The sequence below is a fragment of the Saccostrea cucullata genome, unplaced genomic scaffold (genome assembly GCF_032062105.1).
Source record: "Saccostrea cucullata isolate Sc308-1 unplaced genomic scaffold, CSIRO_AGI_Scuc_v1 ctg43, whole genome shotgun sequence".
Lineage (NCBI taxonomy): Eukaryota > Metazoa > Mollusca > Bivalvia > Ostreida > Ostreidae > Saccostrea > Saccostrea cuccullata.
This window is the reverse complement of record NW_026934231.1, coordinates 860,974-880,190: the sequence shown is the minus strand read 5'-3', so window position 1 is coordinate 880,190 and position 19,217 is coordinate 860,974. Positions and strand designations below refer to the sequence as shown.

At 33.0% G+C, this 19,217-nt stretch overlaps 1 protein-coding gene and 1 long non-coding RNA gene across 3 annotated transcripts; one reads left to right on the top strand and one right to left on the bottom strand.

Annotated features, from left to right (window-relative positions):
• Positions 1-2,975: 2,975 nt before the first annotated feature.
• LOC134240323 (methionine--tRNA ligase, mitochondrial-like) lies at positions 2,976-9,016 on the bottom strand. 2 transcript variants are annotated; one of them, XM_062722426.1, is made up of 12 exons: positions 8,798-9,016; positions 8,459-8,574; positions 8,265-8,336; positions 7,798-7,884; positions 6,892-7,020; positions 6,300-6,405; positions 5,818-5,945; positions 5,236-5,345; positions 4,617-4,716; positions 4,064-4,175; positions 3,580-3,771; positions 2,976-3,369 (listed from the first exon to the last, which is right to left on the bottom strand). In XM_062722426.1, exons 1-12 carry the CDS (start codon positions 8,964-8,966, stop codon positions 3,011-3,013), a joined length of 1,680 nt encoding a protein of 559 aa, XP_062578410.1. In that variant the 5' UTR covers positions 8,967-9,016; the 3' UTR covers positions 2,976-3,010. The 2 variants fall into 2 exon arrangements, with proteins under 2 accessions (XP_062578410.1, XP_062578411.1); XM_062722427.1 differs by having other exon boundaries at positions 8,835-9,016.
• Positions 9,017-14,406: 5,390 nt separating this feature from the next.
• LOC134240322 (uncharacterized) lies at positions 14,407-18,991 on the top strand. The gene is made up of 3 exons (XR_009986405.1): positions 14,407-14,513; positions 17,605-17,680; positions 18,682-18,991. It is a non-coding gene; the product is annotated as an uncharacterized LOC134240322 (long non-coding RNA).
• The last annotated feature ends 226 nt before the right edge of the window (positions 18,992-19,217 follow it).

Genomic DNA, 19,217 nt, shown 5'->3' with positions numbered 1-19,217 from the left:
TTTTTTCACACTATCACACTATTTTTCGTGATGAGTGGGTCTCCTCTCCATTTTTTTGAAAGGTAATCCTCAAACTTTGCATAAAAACATACATATTTTGGTTTCCAAAATTATGGAACAATGACCCATTATACCTTAAAAATATAAGTTTATGACATAACTTTCGTATCTTTTCGAGAGATACTTGAAGTCCCTTAAAGGTACTTGGACACAGATTTTTCTCTATAATATTACGACTTATATAATTATTTTAATAGCATTTCACACAAAAATTAATTAAAAATCTTACTTCATTTAAAAGTTAAAATTTTAAATTTTTTGGCGGGTTTAATAACTTAAATGAAATAAGATTTTTAATTAATTTTTGTGTGAAATGCTATCAAAATATATAATTCATGATATTATGCAGAAAATATTAACTTCAAATCTGTGTCATAGTATGGGCAGCGGAAAGGGCAAAAATTACCATAATGAGAAAACAAACAATTATTTTAATTTCAATGATCATAAAAACTTAACAAATGATATACAATGCATAATCAACAGACCTTTTCGCAGAACAAGTATACATTAAAGGATAACAAACGAACAAGTACGTAACAAACATACATGAATGCAAAACCAACGATCATCTTTGCAGTACAAACGTACATTTATACACGACAAACGAAAAAAACTTAACCAACGTGCACGCGGTAAATCTAGTCTTCCCGACTCCCGGCTCCCGACGGTATCGGATTTTTTTTAAATTTCTTTTTTGTCGGTGCACAGAAACTCTTCAAACTTCTCAGGCACATTTTCTTTTTAAATGAATTCAATAATATGTAAAAACTTAAACAAATTTGCGTATTTATTACTGAATCAGCAGTATCACCTTCAAAAAGCGGTAAATGTAGTACTCCGTTCTAATTATGAAAACCAAAAACGGACATCGATACAGAGAGACGTAAGTGTCGTAGATAGTAAAGGTGCATGGGCACAGATTTGAAGTTAATATTTTCTGTATAATATTACGACATGTATATTTTAATAGCATTTCACACAAAAAATATATTAAAAATCTTATTTCATCTAAAAGTTATTAAAACTTCAAATTTTTAGACGGGTTTGATTGACACATCCTTGCACTCTCACAAATTTTAATTTTATTCTTCATACTTAGGAAAAGTGGCAATCTTGTTTCAATAACTTTAAGACGAAATAAATTAACTTCAAATCTGTGTCCATGTATCTTTTATATTGATACTGAGAAGATATTTCTTCTCAAAAAGATTGAATTAGTATTTCAGTGAAAATTGGTGGTGTTAATAAAAAAATGAACGATTAAATTCTATAAAAATTCATAACATCAAAATGATTTGATTTCAAAAAAGATTTTTATCAAATTCTTCATAAAGATAGCTAAATCTAACATTGTACTTATGGTAAAATAATGCAAAATGAAAGTACTGCATTATTATACATTGACGTAGCATGTTTTTAAAAGGAGGGGGTAACCAAAGAAAAAAATTCAATCTAGCTGAAAAAAAGATTTTTAAAACTTAACAAGCAATAACAAAAAGGAAATTTAAATGATATAGCCCAAACTCGAAAATCTCGCGTGTGTGTGTGGGGGGGGGGGGGGAGGGGGGGTGTTAGGTTCAACTTCTTTCAGTGCCAATTTTTTTCCTTATATACATGTACTACATAACCCTTTTTTGACCTTACTCTTAAAATTGGGAATTGTTGCTACGTACCTGTCATATGATATGCCACTGTAATGTAAAGTTATCATAATAGATTCTTGTAATATTTAAAGAATTGGGGAAAACCAACTTATGTAACAAGAACAACAAAAATTGACGAAACGGCCATCAGGAGAATGAGATATCTTTCTACATTTTATGTAAATTCTTTTCTTTCATTTTAAATTTTTAAGATGAATTAACACCCCCCCCCCCCAAAAAAAGTATAAAATTTAAGGGGGATCCGAGGTAGAACCACGTCCATGTTGTATAGCCTGGGAACATAAACATAATGTGGCAAAGAGTTCTATACAAAAAAAATGTGTGGGGGAATTTCTATGCATAAAAATTATCTAGCATGTAAATGAGGGTTTTCATTTATTAAAAAATATAAACTGTACCTCAGTTTGTTGTTTTTAATCGCGATTTTTACGAAAATATTTGTGTCCCTTTTTCAGTGGTTTTCGCATTTATAGCTGAGTACTAGATTTACCGCTTTTGGCAGATGATACTGCTGATTCAGTAATAAATACGCAAATTTGTTAAAGTTTTTATATTTTAAAGAATTTTTTTAAACCTAGAAATTTGCCTGAGAAGTGTGAAGACTTTCTGTGCGCCGACAAAAAAGAAATCGGCAAGAAAAAAAACGGGACCGTCGGGAGCCGGGAGTCGGGAAGACTAGATTTACCGCGTGCACGTTGGTTAAGTTTTTTTCGTTTGTCGTGTTTTTATGTACGTTTGTACTGCAAAGATGGTCGTTGGTTTTGCATTCATTAATGTATATTTGTTCTGCGGAAAGGTCTGTTGATTATGCATTTTTTATATAAAAGAATAAATGTTAACGAAGAATTTTCCTCAGAACTTTTTGTTTCTCGTGATTTCATAAAAATCAATGATGAGAACTTTATATACTAAATCCAAAATTTGAATATGATTTTTTATATGTCTGAAGCTTGTGGGTTTTTTGCACGCTAAGTTCACCCATCTCCTTGTCAGTTAAATTTTTCACAGCATATTTAGTTAGATTTATACATATTATATGCTAATGAAATAAAATCAATATAAGTAGCTTGTTAGGTTGTAAATATACCGATAAATCTGCTCTGCATATTCTGGAATGTCTCTAAATTCGAACTTCTTAATAAACCAAAATTATTAATAACAATTCAGTGTTCATACCCTTTAAATAAGCTGACATTTTCTTTTCAGCACTCTGTTTGCAATATGCGTGTAATAAAAGAGTAACACAAATTTGATTTTACAGTGTTTAATCGGTGCTCTATTTGTTATTTAATTCTCTGCATGATATGAGTTTTCTGTAGACTAAGAGGGTGGTCCCTCTCTCTGTGACCTTGTCTCCTCTCCTTACAATGTCTGATCAGTCTGTGTCCCTCACTGATCCCCAATCTGTCCAACACTTGATTGGCTATATCTGGAATCAGCGGTTGTAACAGAATTGAGCACACTCGCATTGTCTCCATGTTCAGATGTAGCACACAGCGTACATGGCTCTCACTATCTGGGTCCTTACACAGTCGCCATGGCTCGTGGTCATTAAACAGTTTATTACTCCATCGGAGGTATTCAAAAATGGCTTCCGATACTTTGTGACACAATAAGCCCTTGTAATGATAATTACAAATCTCTGAAACAAACAAAAATTCATACATATATGAAAACAAAGTACAAGAAAAAAACCACTATCATCTAGATAAGGAACTTTTGAAAATGCCCCTTCAATTTTTTTTCTCATATTGGACCTTCTTCATAAATCACTGAATATAATTAAACTAAAACATACTTTAATGTTGAAAATCTGAAGTGCAAAGAAAAAGAAAAAGCAAAGTTTAAATACCTATTAAATTTGGTAAGCTATTAAACATGTTTCTTTCTTCTTCTGTGAAGTATGTCAGGAAAGCCTCTTCATTAAAGGAGGGGAAGATAGTCTGTTTGTTTATAGATGTTGACGAAGTTCTGGACAGGAGATTTAGATATGTGTTCACAATCTCAGCATTTATAATGTCTTTTGCAACATCATCATTATAATCTACAACAAAAACAATATCATTACAGTCTACAACAAAATTAATATCAATTGCCTATAAAAAAGAGTAATAAATATTTATAACCTTAAGATTCTGAATCTTTCGTCTTCAAAGAGCTAAATGTATCTACTCATGAGATACTCAGGTGCCATTGTTCAATAGTAATGAATTGATGACTGCAAGGGTAATGTTACAATCAACATTGTTCATCTCCATAATTGCAACATTACAATGTCATAAAATTGTAAAATTTTGCAACTGATTGACACAAGATGTTACATTAATTACACTTACTACAATTAGTAAACACTGTCCCAGTTCTGAGCAGGAAGTATCGGAATCCTGCCTCAGTCAATCTGTCCATACGCTCCTCTGGATCCACCACATTGCCCCTGCTTTTTGACATCTGAACAAGATGTTTTGAATAAGAGTACCATGAATTATCATTATACTGTTTTGGTGTATTTTTAAAATAATTACATGTATAGCAATGACTTGCAATGGAATGGTATGGAAAATACATTCATGTATTTCAAAAGACTATACAAGTGTGAAAGTAGAAATCATGGAACAAACATATTGAACTTATCTCTCTTAATGTAGAAATATATTTTAGATAAGTCACACATATGTATCTCAATGCTAATGTATTTAAAACTTTTTTAGGCCTTTCAATTTAAATTTTTGAATTTCATCCTAATTTACTGAAAAACTGGAAAGGGTGAATGGGTTTGATATATTACTCTTCAAAGTATCTACATATACTACAAAAATTTCAAACTGTAAATACCAATATGGATAGATTTGATTGTTTACTCTTTAAATATCTGCTGATGATTCTATATACCTTGTACCCATCAACAGTCCAGTGGGCATGACAAACAATCTGTTTGGGTAACTCTAAATCTGCAGCTAACAAGAAAGCTGGCCAATAAATAGCATGGAACCTGAAAGTCAAAAAAAATATATGTATGGCATTATGAACTGTACACAATCATAGGTAATCAAAGATTACCGTATAAACTCACCTATAAGTCAGACTTATAGTGGGAGTTAAAATTTGGTCCAAAACTCTATGTCCAACTTATAGGCGAGATGTAAAAAGATTTGTATTTTAGAAGGTCAATCTTTCTAATATAAGCTTCAAAAATACAACCGACTTATAGGTGAGTTTAATATACGGTATATTGCTCAACTCAGTGAATCTTGTATTTAAACAAGCCAAGGTCTGAACTTTAACCTGGGACACTGACACTGAGGGTATTCCATAAACTCCCCAACTTCTTTAAGGTGAGCAACAATTGTGTTCATGAAATAAAAATATTTATGATTGTTCATAAAATGTATGGTGTTTTGAGAATAAAAGACAAATTCACAACAAACTGGAACACATCAAATCCTACTAAATACACTAGCTATAGTAAAACATAACAGAATACACTGTAGTACAATACAGAAATCCCTACTTGAGTATATCCTGGCCCACTATCTGGTAGTCTGGTGGCCAGCTCTGCAGGGAACCAGGGTATCCCACTACTGTCAGGTAGTTCATCAGGGCATCCAACCACACATAAATCTAAAAATAAACCAGAATTGACAGAAACAATCCACAGGAAATATATATTGTTAGAAAGAGCACATTTTCAGTATGTTTCATTTGCATAATGGTAAATTTCTTGTGCAAGTATGACTTCTTGTGAAATCTTTACTCTTCAATACAATGTCTTTTCTTCTAATCACTTTACAAGCATTAACTTTTCAAAGAAAAATGCAATAAAATTCACATTTCTTGATGAATACATGCAGTGTTTAACATCTAGATCCAAATTCTAAGAAGAGCAAATGATATTGGAAGAAAATGAATAACAAGATAAAAAAAAATTCTCCTGGTAAAAAAATACACAAATGTAAGTCAATTTGTCATGCAATTTCATGATCAGAGACCTTAACAGAAGGAAATTTCAAGGTAGACATTATTTCTACTGCCTGAATTAAGTCTTTAGGGAGAGCAACCAGCACATTAACTGTAATTTCTAAGAACAACTTACGGTTTGAGAGGAGTCCCCAGGGACAGGAATTCCCCAGGATAACCTGGAGCTGCTCCGAGACACAGACAAATCGTATAGATTCCTCAGAGCTAAGTCTACCTGGGATCTCTTCTCTTCTGGGTATATCACTACAGAGAAACATAGCACACAAGGATCATGTCAATCATGTTTATCATTATATACAGTCAAACCTTGTTATTTATTCAATTCAATGGTACGTAGTTTAAAACTTTGAGATTTACTGAGGAATGAAGATATTAAGATTAAATTACATAAGAACAAAAGGCCTAACACTGAGTGAATCAGGTGACCTACAAAATGTGGCACCTTCAATTCACTTTGTTATAGTCTTGAGATTTGAGATATCATTGTTTGAGATGTCAAAGTTTGACTGTATTTCAATTTATTCTATCTCATACTATTATAGTTCATCGAGCTACAAGGCTATGTTCTTTACTAATTACACAAGTTAATGTGGGTACCTCCAGTGTTGAGCCAGTCAATCAGCTGTTTCTTGAAGTCGGTCAGTCTAAACATGTAGTTTTCCTCGGACATCCACACCACTGGATGCCCACTGATGACCGACACCTGTCATTTAGAAATAATTAGATTCTTAAAAATAATTTTCCAATGGAATAACTTTCTCACAGTAAAAAGGAAACTGAAAGCCAACAATATAAAAATAGACTTGTATAGAAGCCAAAAATCCCAAAAGTACAAAAAAAATACTGATTTCAAATGTATGGATGATATCTTTTGTGAAAATGGGTCAATCAAATATCACACTTTCAAACAGGAATCAGTATAAGGGGAAAAGTGAAAAATAATGGATCCGTACAAAACATTGTGCACCAAAACCTGTGCATTGCATGCCAATAAAATTTCAGGGCAGTGGTAAAGAATTCTTGGGGAAAAAAAATCCTGCATGTAATTCAAGAAATCTGAATCCAAGCTGAATGTAGCATTGTGATAAGTGTTTTGATATACACATTCAATGAATTATCCTCAATTTTACCTATATATTCCAATCCTTACTGATGCATGTACATATTTATGCCAATCTTGTTTCTGTACCTTCTGGTTTTCCCCGGACTCCATTTTCTGATCACAGACCTCCTCTTCACTTAGGAATTCCTCGTCTGATATCGAGTACCAGCCTTCATACTTCCCTTTATAGATGAAGCCTTTCTTTACTAGTGTTGTCTACAAAATAGCCATTCTTCTATCTTCATTTACAAAGTATTTGGTGAACATAAATATTTTACAATGATCCAGTAGCAAGTGCTCCTATTTTGTAAAACTGGTAATAAAACTTTTTGATTCTTTGATATTTTTTTTGAAAATATAAGGATTAAAACTTGTTTCTTGCATTAAACTGAATACGTTTATTTCGTAACTTCATGTGTATTAGTGTTCATTCTGCTTTATTTCATTATCTAAACATGTAGGTGGGAAATGGAACCTTTACATAAAATAAACAAAAGTGCAAATCATGACTAGCTTCAAACTTATCACTCTCTCTTCAAACTATTTTATACAGTATACATGTATATAGAATATCAAACAGTGTGTGTATTATATCTTTTAAAACTGAGAGATATATGTCTGATATATAAATGATATAAATATACATATATTTCTTTGCACTGAATTGAAAAAATTTCACAAAGAAATATGTTGGTATCAATAGAAAGGCCTTGTCGCTAGGAAAACACATGAAATCTGAGAGCCATAGCTTGAACCACTCAAAAGTAATGGGCTTTGTTAAAGCTTTTGCGGACAAACAGACAGACAAAAGGACAGGGTAAAAACTGTATGCCCCAAATTTTCAATTACAAGGCTAAAAAATATAAAAAATAAATAAAACTTTATCCAAATTGCTTATTACCTTTTCTCTCCTTTCATATAATAACATGATTAATGTCATTTCAGTTACTTTATTAACAACATAAAAATTTTGCTTGACCATGGGATGCTTACCCATAAATTTTCAACAGCTTTTTGGTGTGTTTCATCTGTTGTTCTTATGAAATGACTGTATGATACACCTGCCCTGTCAAACAATGCCTGGAATACAATATAAAAAAAGTTTCCAGCTGTTTTTAAAATCTATTTACCTTCAACTTTGCTTTCAATTTACCAAAAGTACAGTGTAAATATATGCAGATCAACATTTTCAAGGTGGCATATTTTGCCTTGTTTATGTACTGAATTAGCCTATACATGTACACTTATATATTTGAAGAGTTCAATAATTTTTTTTTCATTTTTTAGTCTACATATGACAACTCTGACATTATTTTAAGCTTCCACACTTAGAATCTCAATATTACATGCATCTTATCACCATAGACATATCTGTTGTCAATATTCATAAGGTTACTCCTATAAGATGCAAAAAATAAAGATTGCATGTTCTTGTACTTGTTGCTTGCTGAAATTTATACCTTGAATTTGCCAGATATTTCATCACAATACAACCTTGGAGTTTTATTGTGTTTATCTGCAGAAGTCTGAATCTGAAATCATAAAATACAATATATATTATGTTAAATTTATAACAGGTATGTAAAATAAAAAAAACATAAATACCCCATAAATAAAATTCTAATAAGACATATCTTAAACTGAACAGTCGAACCTTCAGTCCATGTTCATCAGTTCCAGTTGAAAATATAACTTCCTTTTCATGAAGTCTGTGAAACCTGGCCATTGCATCTGCTAGCAGCGCTGTATAAAGGTGTCCTATGTGGGGTGCTGAAGCAAGAAAAAAAATCATATTTAGTATAGTTTATATCACAGGTCCGTGAATTTCTATCAATAAGCCATTATGATTGATCAGCCTGTTATTGATAGAAATTCAGGGGCCTGTGTTTATATACATATGTTTGAAATTGCATTATCAATTAAATCAGGTAAAATCATCTGATTTAAATTATATTTGGCATATATTTCATAACGTAAACACTATGTAATATACCAGCGTTAACATAAAAGATAGGTGTTGTTATGTACACCTTCTCGTTTGCACCAGGTTGTGGACCAGGATTTGTGCAATATGATTTTGTAAAAGGAAAAATTTGATAATTATTTGAATATATCTGCAGCCACTCTATTCCACTTCTATTCGAACGCATCCATTTTCGCATAAAACATGATTTTCTCCAAATTCGTGTGATTTTTCTCAAGGGCGCAGACATCTTTGATTGAAATAATTTGAATGTCGATCCCGATATCGCATAAACCACAACAACAGTAGTTGTAGATTTATTCAGGTAAAAAAATCAATGTATGATACAGGGTGGTACAAATATGAATAATGCATAAAATGAAAAACCTAATCACAGTAATAAAATTTCAAAAATAAATATAAACTTCTAAATACAGGTGTCCTTTTCCGAATGTTTAAAATATAAAGCAATTTATGACATTTATAAATTTTAAATTGAATAAAAATATATGCATTATAATCATCGTGATATCATGACATTAATTAATAAACCTAAGGATAACCCATGAAAGCAAAATTGCTTATTTCCGATTGAAAATCCAGATGTTAATCGTTAAAAAGATATTGTCCCTTGGTCCTGAGACACAGTTAGATTATTATTACTTTCAGTTACTGTGACTGGGAGGGTGCATAATTTTAAAAGTAAAATTAGCCGGAAAATATTAAACCTTATATACTGTATATAGGGACCTATATCTTTACTGTTATTTCATACACTATATTCAAAATTGATACCATAAAACTGTACTTCTATGTATTTCCGTGAGAAAAGACTATTCCCCTCACCTGAGGACTACTCCCTAGAGTGGTACAGTGGTATTGAAAACCAGACCTCATCCATTATTGATGCTATTTCAAAAAATATGCAAAAAAAAAAAACAAAAAAAAAAAAGAACAGAAAAGAAAAGAAAAAAAGAAGAAAGAAAGGGAAAAAAGAAATAAAAAAAACCAACAAACACAGATTCATTACAAGAAGAATATGTTGGTGTAATCGCATTTACACCAAGGAAAAGTAAACTTTATCCTGAAGTTTGAACAGTATCAGATCCATTTAAAATCTTTTTAAAAAACATGTTATCAGATGCACGTATGACGAGTTAATTCGTACCATCTCCCACAACTTGAGTTGTTCAAGCAAATTCAGACAAAATTTAATAGTAGAACTAAAATGCAAACTTTTAGAGGTCCAATATGAACTCATCCACATAAAAAGTGGTACTTTGTCGGAATCTACTGCAAGATACAATTCACGGTAAAACAGGAGGAACCAGTTTGTCTGATAAAGAGTAAATTCCACCATCTGTCATACTCTTGGGGACTTCCAATGTTCGAAATATCAATGAAAGAGTCCTAACGTCAGCTGTTTCCACTACATAATACTACTATATTGCTTACACAATTGCCCAGTCCTGCAGAGTGATCGCAACAAAGAGATCGCTTCCATGGATTCCCAAGAGGTCGTGGTGCTCACAAGAAATGGTCAGCTCTAATTTGCTAATACTTGTAAAAAAAATTTATGTAAGAATTGCATGAACTGCTGTATTTACAAGAAATGGTATTCATGCTAGTACTTTAGTTATGTAATATATACTTATAGTATAGTAGCTCTATACTTTAGATGCATAGTCGTCGGAAGCAACTAAACCAGCAAAAAAGGTAACCCCCAATTTTCAATGCCTATATTATGTCTATTTTTGCCAAAAAATGGGGGGGCTCCCCTACCCCCCCCCCCCCCCGGTTCCGACGCCTATGAGATGTATAAAATAAATTGTACTTGAGTTCCGTGCAAACCTGCAATCTGAATGCATGTAAAGAAATTAAAAGTTAGGATTTTGAATGTTGGAGGCTTCATTAACATAGCCGAGCCCGAGGGAAACAAATTTGAAAAACCATTATTGTTCCAAAGATCAATATTTAATTTTTTTCGTAGTTGAAACACATTTTGGATATGATATACACCCGGTGAATAAGTCAATTCTGAGAAAATATGAAACCGCCATTTTGCAGAGCGGCCGAAATCACTGATGCTCATAACTAATGCAAAATAATGATTTTCTATACTTATTTTGGTCTAGAATCATTGAACTACACACAGATTATCTATCTCAAATGTTTTTCACTAAATTATGATAATTATTGTTTTATGTAGGCGATAAATGAGTCAGTTTTGAGAGAGTTTGAAACCACCATTTTGAAAAGCGACACAAATCAACGATGCTCATATTAACTAATTCAAAATAATTTTCTATACTTTTTTTTGGTGCAATATTATTGAATTACACGAAGATTACCTATATTTCAAATGAAACCGCTGACGAATTTCACTTTATAATTCATTAACAGAATCAGGTCTGAGAAATTTTGAAAACCGACCGAACGTACGTTAATTAAATTAGAGAAAATACGAAAGAAATATTCTTCCCCCCCCCCCCCCCCCCCCACGAAATAGGATTTTCGAGTTTCGGCAATTTCCTTTTTTTTTTTTGCTTGTCAACTTTTTCAGGTAAGTAATTTTTTTTTCTCTGGCTGGCCCCCACTTTCAATCAAATTACTCAGAAGTACAGAGAGCCGGGCTCATTTACAGAGTAGAATGGATTTCTTACATGAATCACATTTATATTCTGATTAAAAATTATTTTAAAACTATCAATATAAATGATAAGACACTGACAGTGAATTTTTCAATCCTAATACCACGGTCCGATTTTGTCAAAATCAGAATTTAATCTGGTACCGCGGCTGAATGTAAACAAACAGGCCAGTCTGGTTCCCTCTCCTGCTTTACCTCGTATGTGTAGAGAACTACGGTAACACTGATTATCAAAAATCCGTACGCTAATGAACTATGTTCTTTGACTTATGAAGTTTTCAAAGTCATTACTACTAATGTTTATTTTATATAGATAAAACTTCGTTTTATTTTTGTTGCTTTATTTAGCGTTTGTATTATCTCAAAAGCGGTTGAGAGTAAGAACTATATTTTTGCACGTAACTTTAAAATGGCGACTATGGGGTCAACATCCTGCCTTGAACAGGATCACATAAGCCGGCAATTGCTCTTTGAGCAATAAGCCCGGCTAAAAACGATGCTACGTGGCTGTTTTGATGAAAAGTCTTGGCATCAATTAAAATTTCAAAGACGTTGCGTATATGACCTTAACTGTTAAAGCGACTAAAATCCCCGGGCATGCAGAAACCAGTGATTAACTTCAAAGTCAATGAAATTGAAATCAGTGTATCCAACAAGACTCAACTGAAAAATTAATAAATTGATAAAGCTAGCATATCGTCAGAAAGAGAAGACAAAACCACTAATAATGCAGAGTAGTTTTTCTAAATTTTGGAAATTCGAAATTATCCTAGGTTTTTATTTAAGATAAGGATCCCGCGTTAGGTTACATGTACACCATTTGATTACATTAGAAAACAGAACCAATGTTTAATACATACAAACAGCTCATTTATGGAAATATCCACAATAAGATAAACAATTCTGCGTATGTAAATCATTGATAGGATCCGCCACTTTCTTCTCTCTGGTGAACAAAACTCAGAAGTCACGTGATTCTTGTGTCATTAAATTAGAATACAGAGCAAAGCCAACGCTAGAAGTTTTGTGAACTGAAAAAGGTGAGATGTTCAGCAGCTTTTACGGGTGAAAATGTAAGAAAACTTATGTATGCGTATGATTTTCAGTTGTTAATCGTAAAATCTAAACAGCATTAGGATTCACGGGATTCTTTTCAGAGTCAATCAAGCGATTTGCTGGACTGGGAAGAAAAGAACACAAACGGACCACCAAATTAGTCAGAGCAAACGGTGAGTACTTAGTATGCTATCTTCTACTAAGTTTGTTGACAAACATTAAAATGTGTAGTATCTGATGATTGTGTTAAAAATTCTTTTGATCTTCTAGTTCTTTCGTGGATCACGCCGTTTTTGCTCATGATCATTCTTTAAACAAAACAAAATCGTTTCATACGATTTCCTCTCTGTAAAATCGCAAATAAAATTCTTTATTTTAAGAATATTTAGTTTTTTTTTCTTTTATATTCCCGCCCGTTCCCACTTGATCGCTTCCACGATGATTGATAAAAAACAATGCAATGTTACAAAATTAAAATCATACTTATCCATGCCTCAACACACTCACTGCCACTCTGGGTAGTGGACAGTTACTCTAATGATATAAATTCTCTTTTTGCTTAAACAGGTCCAGTCCAAAGACTATTTCTACCTACGTAGCTATTAATAGCTACCTAGGTATTTAAAGCTACCAAAAGTAGCTATTTTTACCTACTTTATATAATTTCTGCATTTTGCGACCAAAAAACCAAACGGCGCAACATGGTAAATACCATATTTTTTGATATGGTCACACTTATGATGAATACGACAAAAATTTTGCCAAAAAATGATTACTTCCTGAATCGGCAATTTTACATTAGTTTCTATGCAAAATTGATAATATACGAAGTTTTCATTTTTTGGCCAAATTTTTGTCATATTCATCATCAGTGTGACTGTATCAAGAAATTGTGTGCTCACCATGTTGCGCCGTTCCTGCATTTGGCTACAAAATGCAAGTAAAGCAGAAAATAGGTAAAAATAGCTACTTTGGGTAGCTTTAAATACCTACGTAGCTATTAATACCTACGTAGGTAGAAATAGTCTTTGGACTGGACCTGTTAAAGTATTCAAAAGCTGCAATTGTTAGAACTATCTTTGATTTTGGTTGTTGTTTTGATAGCCCATAGTACATATATACATGTAAAGAGTTAAAACATGTCAAATACATGCGACTTTTTGTTTGTTTCTAGCAAAAAAACATTTTAGTGAAAAACTGTATATAAATAGCAGAATAAAGCTATTTTGAATAGCTTTATCTATCTCTCGATACTACTCGCCATCAAATTTTGAGTACTCTGAGTAGGGTGCGCAGCTGATTAAAAGATATAAAAAAGTAGAGAAAAGTAAATTTCAATGCGGTGAAGAGGGAACAGTATTAAGTTATTAGTGAAGATAAAAAGTTTAGAAAAACACTAAATATTCACAGTTAAAAGATATAAAAACACTATAATATAATTAAGGTCTGGGGTGATTTAGTATAAAGCTATATAGTTATTTAAAGCTATATAGCTAAATCAAGAGATTGTGCTGGACCTGATTTTTGTACTCCAACATACAACATGACCCTTATACGACTTTACTAAGAAGTGGGGGGGGGGGGGGGGGGCTTTCGATGTCTAGTACAAAGTTTTGTTTGAACAAAAAGAAGTGGGATCAAGTGCCATGGAGGAGTGAGCATCCCCCACTGACCGGTAACACCCACCGTATGCATGCTTTTTGTCATGATTGGGAAGTAACGGAAAAATCCTTTGACAATTACATGTAAAACTGAAAAAAGTGTTTTAAAAAGAAAGTCATATCAAAGTTTAATTTTGTCCTAGGATAAGTAAATCTATACCAGAGAAAACTTATTACGAAACTAGAGCAAACTTTAAAAAATAAAATATAAAGAAACTTTTAAAAAATATAATGAAAAGCAAATTCTCCATACTTCTCTCTAATTTCAGGAATAAAAATAAAGGAAAACAACCATGAATACACATCACACGAATACGACCACTGTTGTCATGGCCAATCCAACACCCCCTGTGGTCATTCAACAAGTGAAAAAAGAAAGGTTTGTCCACAGAGTTTTTTCTTCGCTAAATAATTTTCTTTTAAATGAAAGAACAGGCATCGAGAGAGGGGGAGGGGGGGGGGGGAGAAGAAGTGGAAAACGGATTTTAATTCATTTTTTGTCAATTAACAAGTGGTGTACTTGAACATGTTTGTGTATTGTTTAACACGAGAATTTTTCACTTGAATAATGAATACACTGTGAAAATGTGCTTAGGAAATAAATTATGTTCCCATTCGTCGTTCTTCAGGTGGTTTAGATAGTTGTGATTCAACTGACCCTTTCTCTACAAAAAAGTTCAGCTTTTAATTCAACCTGATAGAATTGTTCGAATTCATAACGGCCAGATTTGAATGAGAAACATAGCTTGGTAAAATCAATACAATATCTAAACTAGAGGTACTGTGAGCAAAGAGTTAACTAAATGATATCCCCCCCCCCCCCGCCTCGGACGGACGGACATACCGATTACAGTATACCCTCCCACTTTTCAAGCCGGGGTATAAATATTTATACAAAATGTAGGCAATGATGAAGAGGAACCATGTGTAACAAAAATTTCAAAGTGCATTAAATTTTGGACCAACTAAACGCACTTGGAATTTTCTGTTAAGTGCGTTAAGAGTTTACATTTACATATTTCACCATTGAGACACTTAAAGCACTTTGAAAAAAAAAAATATGTATAAAGCAAAAATTCTGGACTTAATTTTAGTAGTGGAATGCATTGATTTGTTATTTACCTTTCGAAAAACTACATGTATTTGAATTTTTGAATTGATTTACCCCTGTCGAGAAGAGAAGACGGGTAGAAGGTCTCTCAGCCCAACTTTTTATCTTTCAAATACATAGGCAATGGTTACAAATTAAACGGGAGTAAAGTAATAACCCCCCTCCCTCCCCTAATGGTAAGCCATATCTTCAATGTTTATATGATGTATATCTTTGCAAAAAAGTGTGGGGGGGGGGGGAGCTAAACCCTCTCCCATTTGCCTTTCGCCTGGATTCGATGCCTATGCTATATCCGAAACATGTATATGTATTTTTATTATACTTCTGTTAAAATGTTTCCTATATAAAGTTCAGAAGGTAAAATAACTATCTTTTATAGTTCCCGCATAGCAAAGCTATATCCCGGGGTATAGTTTTTGCTATCCACCCTCGGATAATTTTCATGCAATTTTTGCCACCAATTTTGATTTCCAGCGGTTATTTCTATTGACTAATGAAGTCATAATGACTTCAGTAGCATTGTGACGTCATAAGGATTTCAGATATTCTTGGATATTCTTGCAGTATTATCTTACTCCAAAAAATTAAAACCTCAGAAATTATATTATACATCAGTATAATAAAACGCTTATCCACTAGTTGTGAGTGTGATAGCTCTTTTATCAAACCCTTGACAGGGACTATTCCCCTCGGGCAAGCCCTCGGGGAATAATTCCCTGTCGCGGGTTTGATAAAAGAGCTATCACACTCACACCCAGTGGATTAATAGAATCATTCATTACTACGAGTGTGGGATAGTGAAATTCCACCGAGGGGACAAGATTCACGATCTAGGACGAGGCTTTGCCGAGTCCTAGACCGTGAATCTTGGCCCCGAGGTGGAATTTCACTATTCCCACACGAGTATGTAATGAATGATTATTTTTCTCGCATTATTTCCAAAATAACGGCCTGTCAATGACGTCGCCATGATAGGGCTAAAAATATAAAAATAAAAATTCTTTTTAATTTTCCATCTAATTAAAAATCTAAACACACCATCGTATAGAGCGTACCTGAAAATGGTTTACACATAGTGTAAACTAATAAAATGAATTTCAGTCCATGTAAAGAAATTAGATAGATAAAAACTGGGAATTAAAAACCTTATCTATCCGATATCGTACACTTTCATTTAAGAAGAACCATCCGCGATCTAAAAATTTGAAATTTTGTTTTTTTTAAGCATTTTTTTTTTACCGAATTTGTTTGCTAGTTTATTCTACATACATATATGTATATGATATTAAGTAAGTTAACAATGATTAGCTCTTTTACATACTTAGTACATTGTACCATCAAGTATTATTAAGAGAACTCGACAGGTTCTGTATCGTAGTTACAAATTTGGGGGCAGACGAGTGCGAAAGCACGAGTCTCCGCCCCCAAATTTGTATCTACGATACAGAACCTGTCGAGTTCTCTAAATGATTTGTGACACGATCAATCAAAAATAGCTCCGCCCACTTTATAACTTTGCAAACTTCCGCCAGAGTTCTGTAGATGAGGCCCCGACGGGGAGTACGCATCCGCAGTATATATATTTCCACGGAAAACGTAAAATTCGGTCAGATTTGTTTTGACAATTTAACGGGGTAGACGTAATCGAGTGATAGTCAGTCTTAATGGATAAATTGGAGGATTTAACCGTAATTGTTGGGATCTATTGTTATAATTGTAGATGGAGATTTATCATAATTTATTTCAGGGGTCTTAAAATCCCGGTTTAACTAGATTTACAAAAACAGGATTTACAGAAAATTCTTCGATGGACTTTGATGTCACGGATTTTTATTTTCAAATTGAATTGCGACATTAAAACGAAGTGAAAGAGACGTGTGGCTGTCGTCAGCGAGAAGGATTTTTTCCGTGATAGCGAATTTTCCGTTTCGTGTGGATTGTTCAAAATTAGGTACAGAGGATGTTTTCCGTTATTGTGATTTTTCTTTTTACTTTCGATCGAAATTACGTGTAGATTCTGTGTGGAATAAGTTTTTAAAAAGTGATTTAGAAATTTTGACATTCTACATTCTCAGGAAAATACCGGGTATTTCTTAAAAATTAATAATAGGAAAACATCAGTATTTATTATGTGTACGTGCTAGCTTTGCTAAATTGAATCAGATTTGTTTTTAGACCGTGCTGTATTTTAAATACAGAATAGTTGGCAAATGCAATACTGTAAACAAGGCTAATGCAGAACGGAAAGTAGCTCCGCCCACCACAGTCCCGTTCTGTATAGAACAGTAAACTTCAAAGAAAAACACCGCTATCGTGTCACAATAAAATTTAGATGTACAATTTTTTTTTTCATTTGCAGATTTGCTGATAAGATTGCGTTGAATCTCCTCATAACTCTTTTCTTCCCCTTCTGGATATTTATTTGGTGCTGTATGGTAAGTATATTGATTTATGTACTAGTATTTATTGCTTTAATACTGAACAAATTCCATTTTAATGTCCCGCTATGAATATGGCGGGGGCATATAGAGTTTGTCCTGTCCGTCTTCCGTTCTTCTGTCTGTCCTTCCGTCGCTTTTGGCGTTTCTGTTTAGTTCAGTGCGAAGATCAGTTTCCAAGAAACTGTTCCAAGATATTTTTTATCAAATTTCATATGTTGATGCACATCGATAAGCGCTATGCAACTGCATCAACATTCACTGACCTCGACCTATCATTTGACTTTGACCTCACTTTTCTTAAATTAATATTTAGCTCAGTTTTACAGAAAAAAACTGAGTTAGTGTAATCAAGCTACACATGCTGATACATACTGAAGTAAGCTATTTAACTGCGCAGAACATTTTTTAACCTCGACCTTCTATCTGACCTTAACCTCATTTTCATAAATAAGCGTTAGCTCAGTTTCAAATAAACAATTCATGATAGCTGTATCAAATACACACTGAAGGTGTTTAACCTTTAAACATATTTTGTTGAATAATCCAATAAGGATTGGGCAACAGACAAAGCCTATGCACATCCTCTCCTTGTTTAACAGGTCAAGGTACAGATATATAAATAATTACTTAAATATGATTTTTTTTCTTGAATAATTTTCTATCAACAATATATAAATTAATAAATAGACATTTGATAATATAAGGCAATGCTCAGTATCCTCAGAATACATGTAAAATCTACATTTTTGACATGATTGAAGATCTGATAAAAGAAGATTTTTTTTTAAATGTGCATTGAGATAGCAAATTGAGACGTTTTTGACATGTTGAAATTAGTCAGTCCTTGTTATTGAATTCTACGAATATTCAAAAAGGTTCAGTTTTTTAAACTGGTTATCTTCTTTAAAAAATTAAAAGAAAGTTAAAATGTAAAATGTGCAACTGTTTCCAGGCTCCTATAGGAAATTATTTGATTTCTTCTATTTCTTTTGCAGTGTATTTGTGAGAAACACGAATGACGTCTTTCCCTGACGAGATTACCACCTGCGATGACCATTTATAGAAATGTACGCTGGTCCTGTTCACAAACCAGTTTCATTCACTACTGGATATTTTTTTTATGTTTTCGTTTCTATATCTATATGACTTTGTCTGTGGTTGAGATATTTTTTGAATGTTAACTTAATTATTGGGATCTAGAGTTTTTGAGACATTGTTTTCCCAAAATTATGTTCATATTTACAAATTTTTTGACAATGTTTTATATTTCTGAATTTAAGTGCTAATAAAAATGCAAGAAAAATATGTTGTGATAATTTACCTCAAAGCTACATGTACTACTAACTGTTTATGATAACATGCGTTACATTTACGAATACCTGGCCCTATTGGCTGTCACTGTTTGACAAAAGGTAGTATTTTGCACATGATCTGTAGAGTTCATATAGCTACTGAATTTGACTACAAACGTTCCGTCTACCTGACCAATATGTAGGACCCACGCCGGGAGTGACACGTCAACAGGGGATGC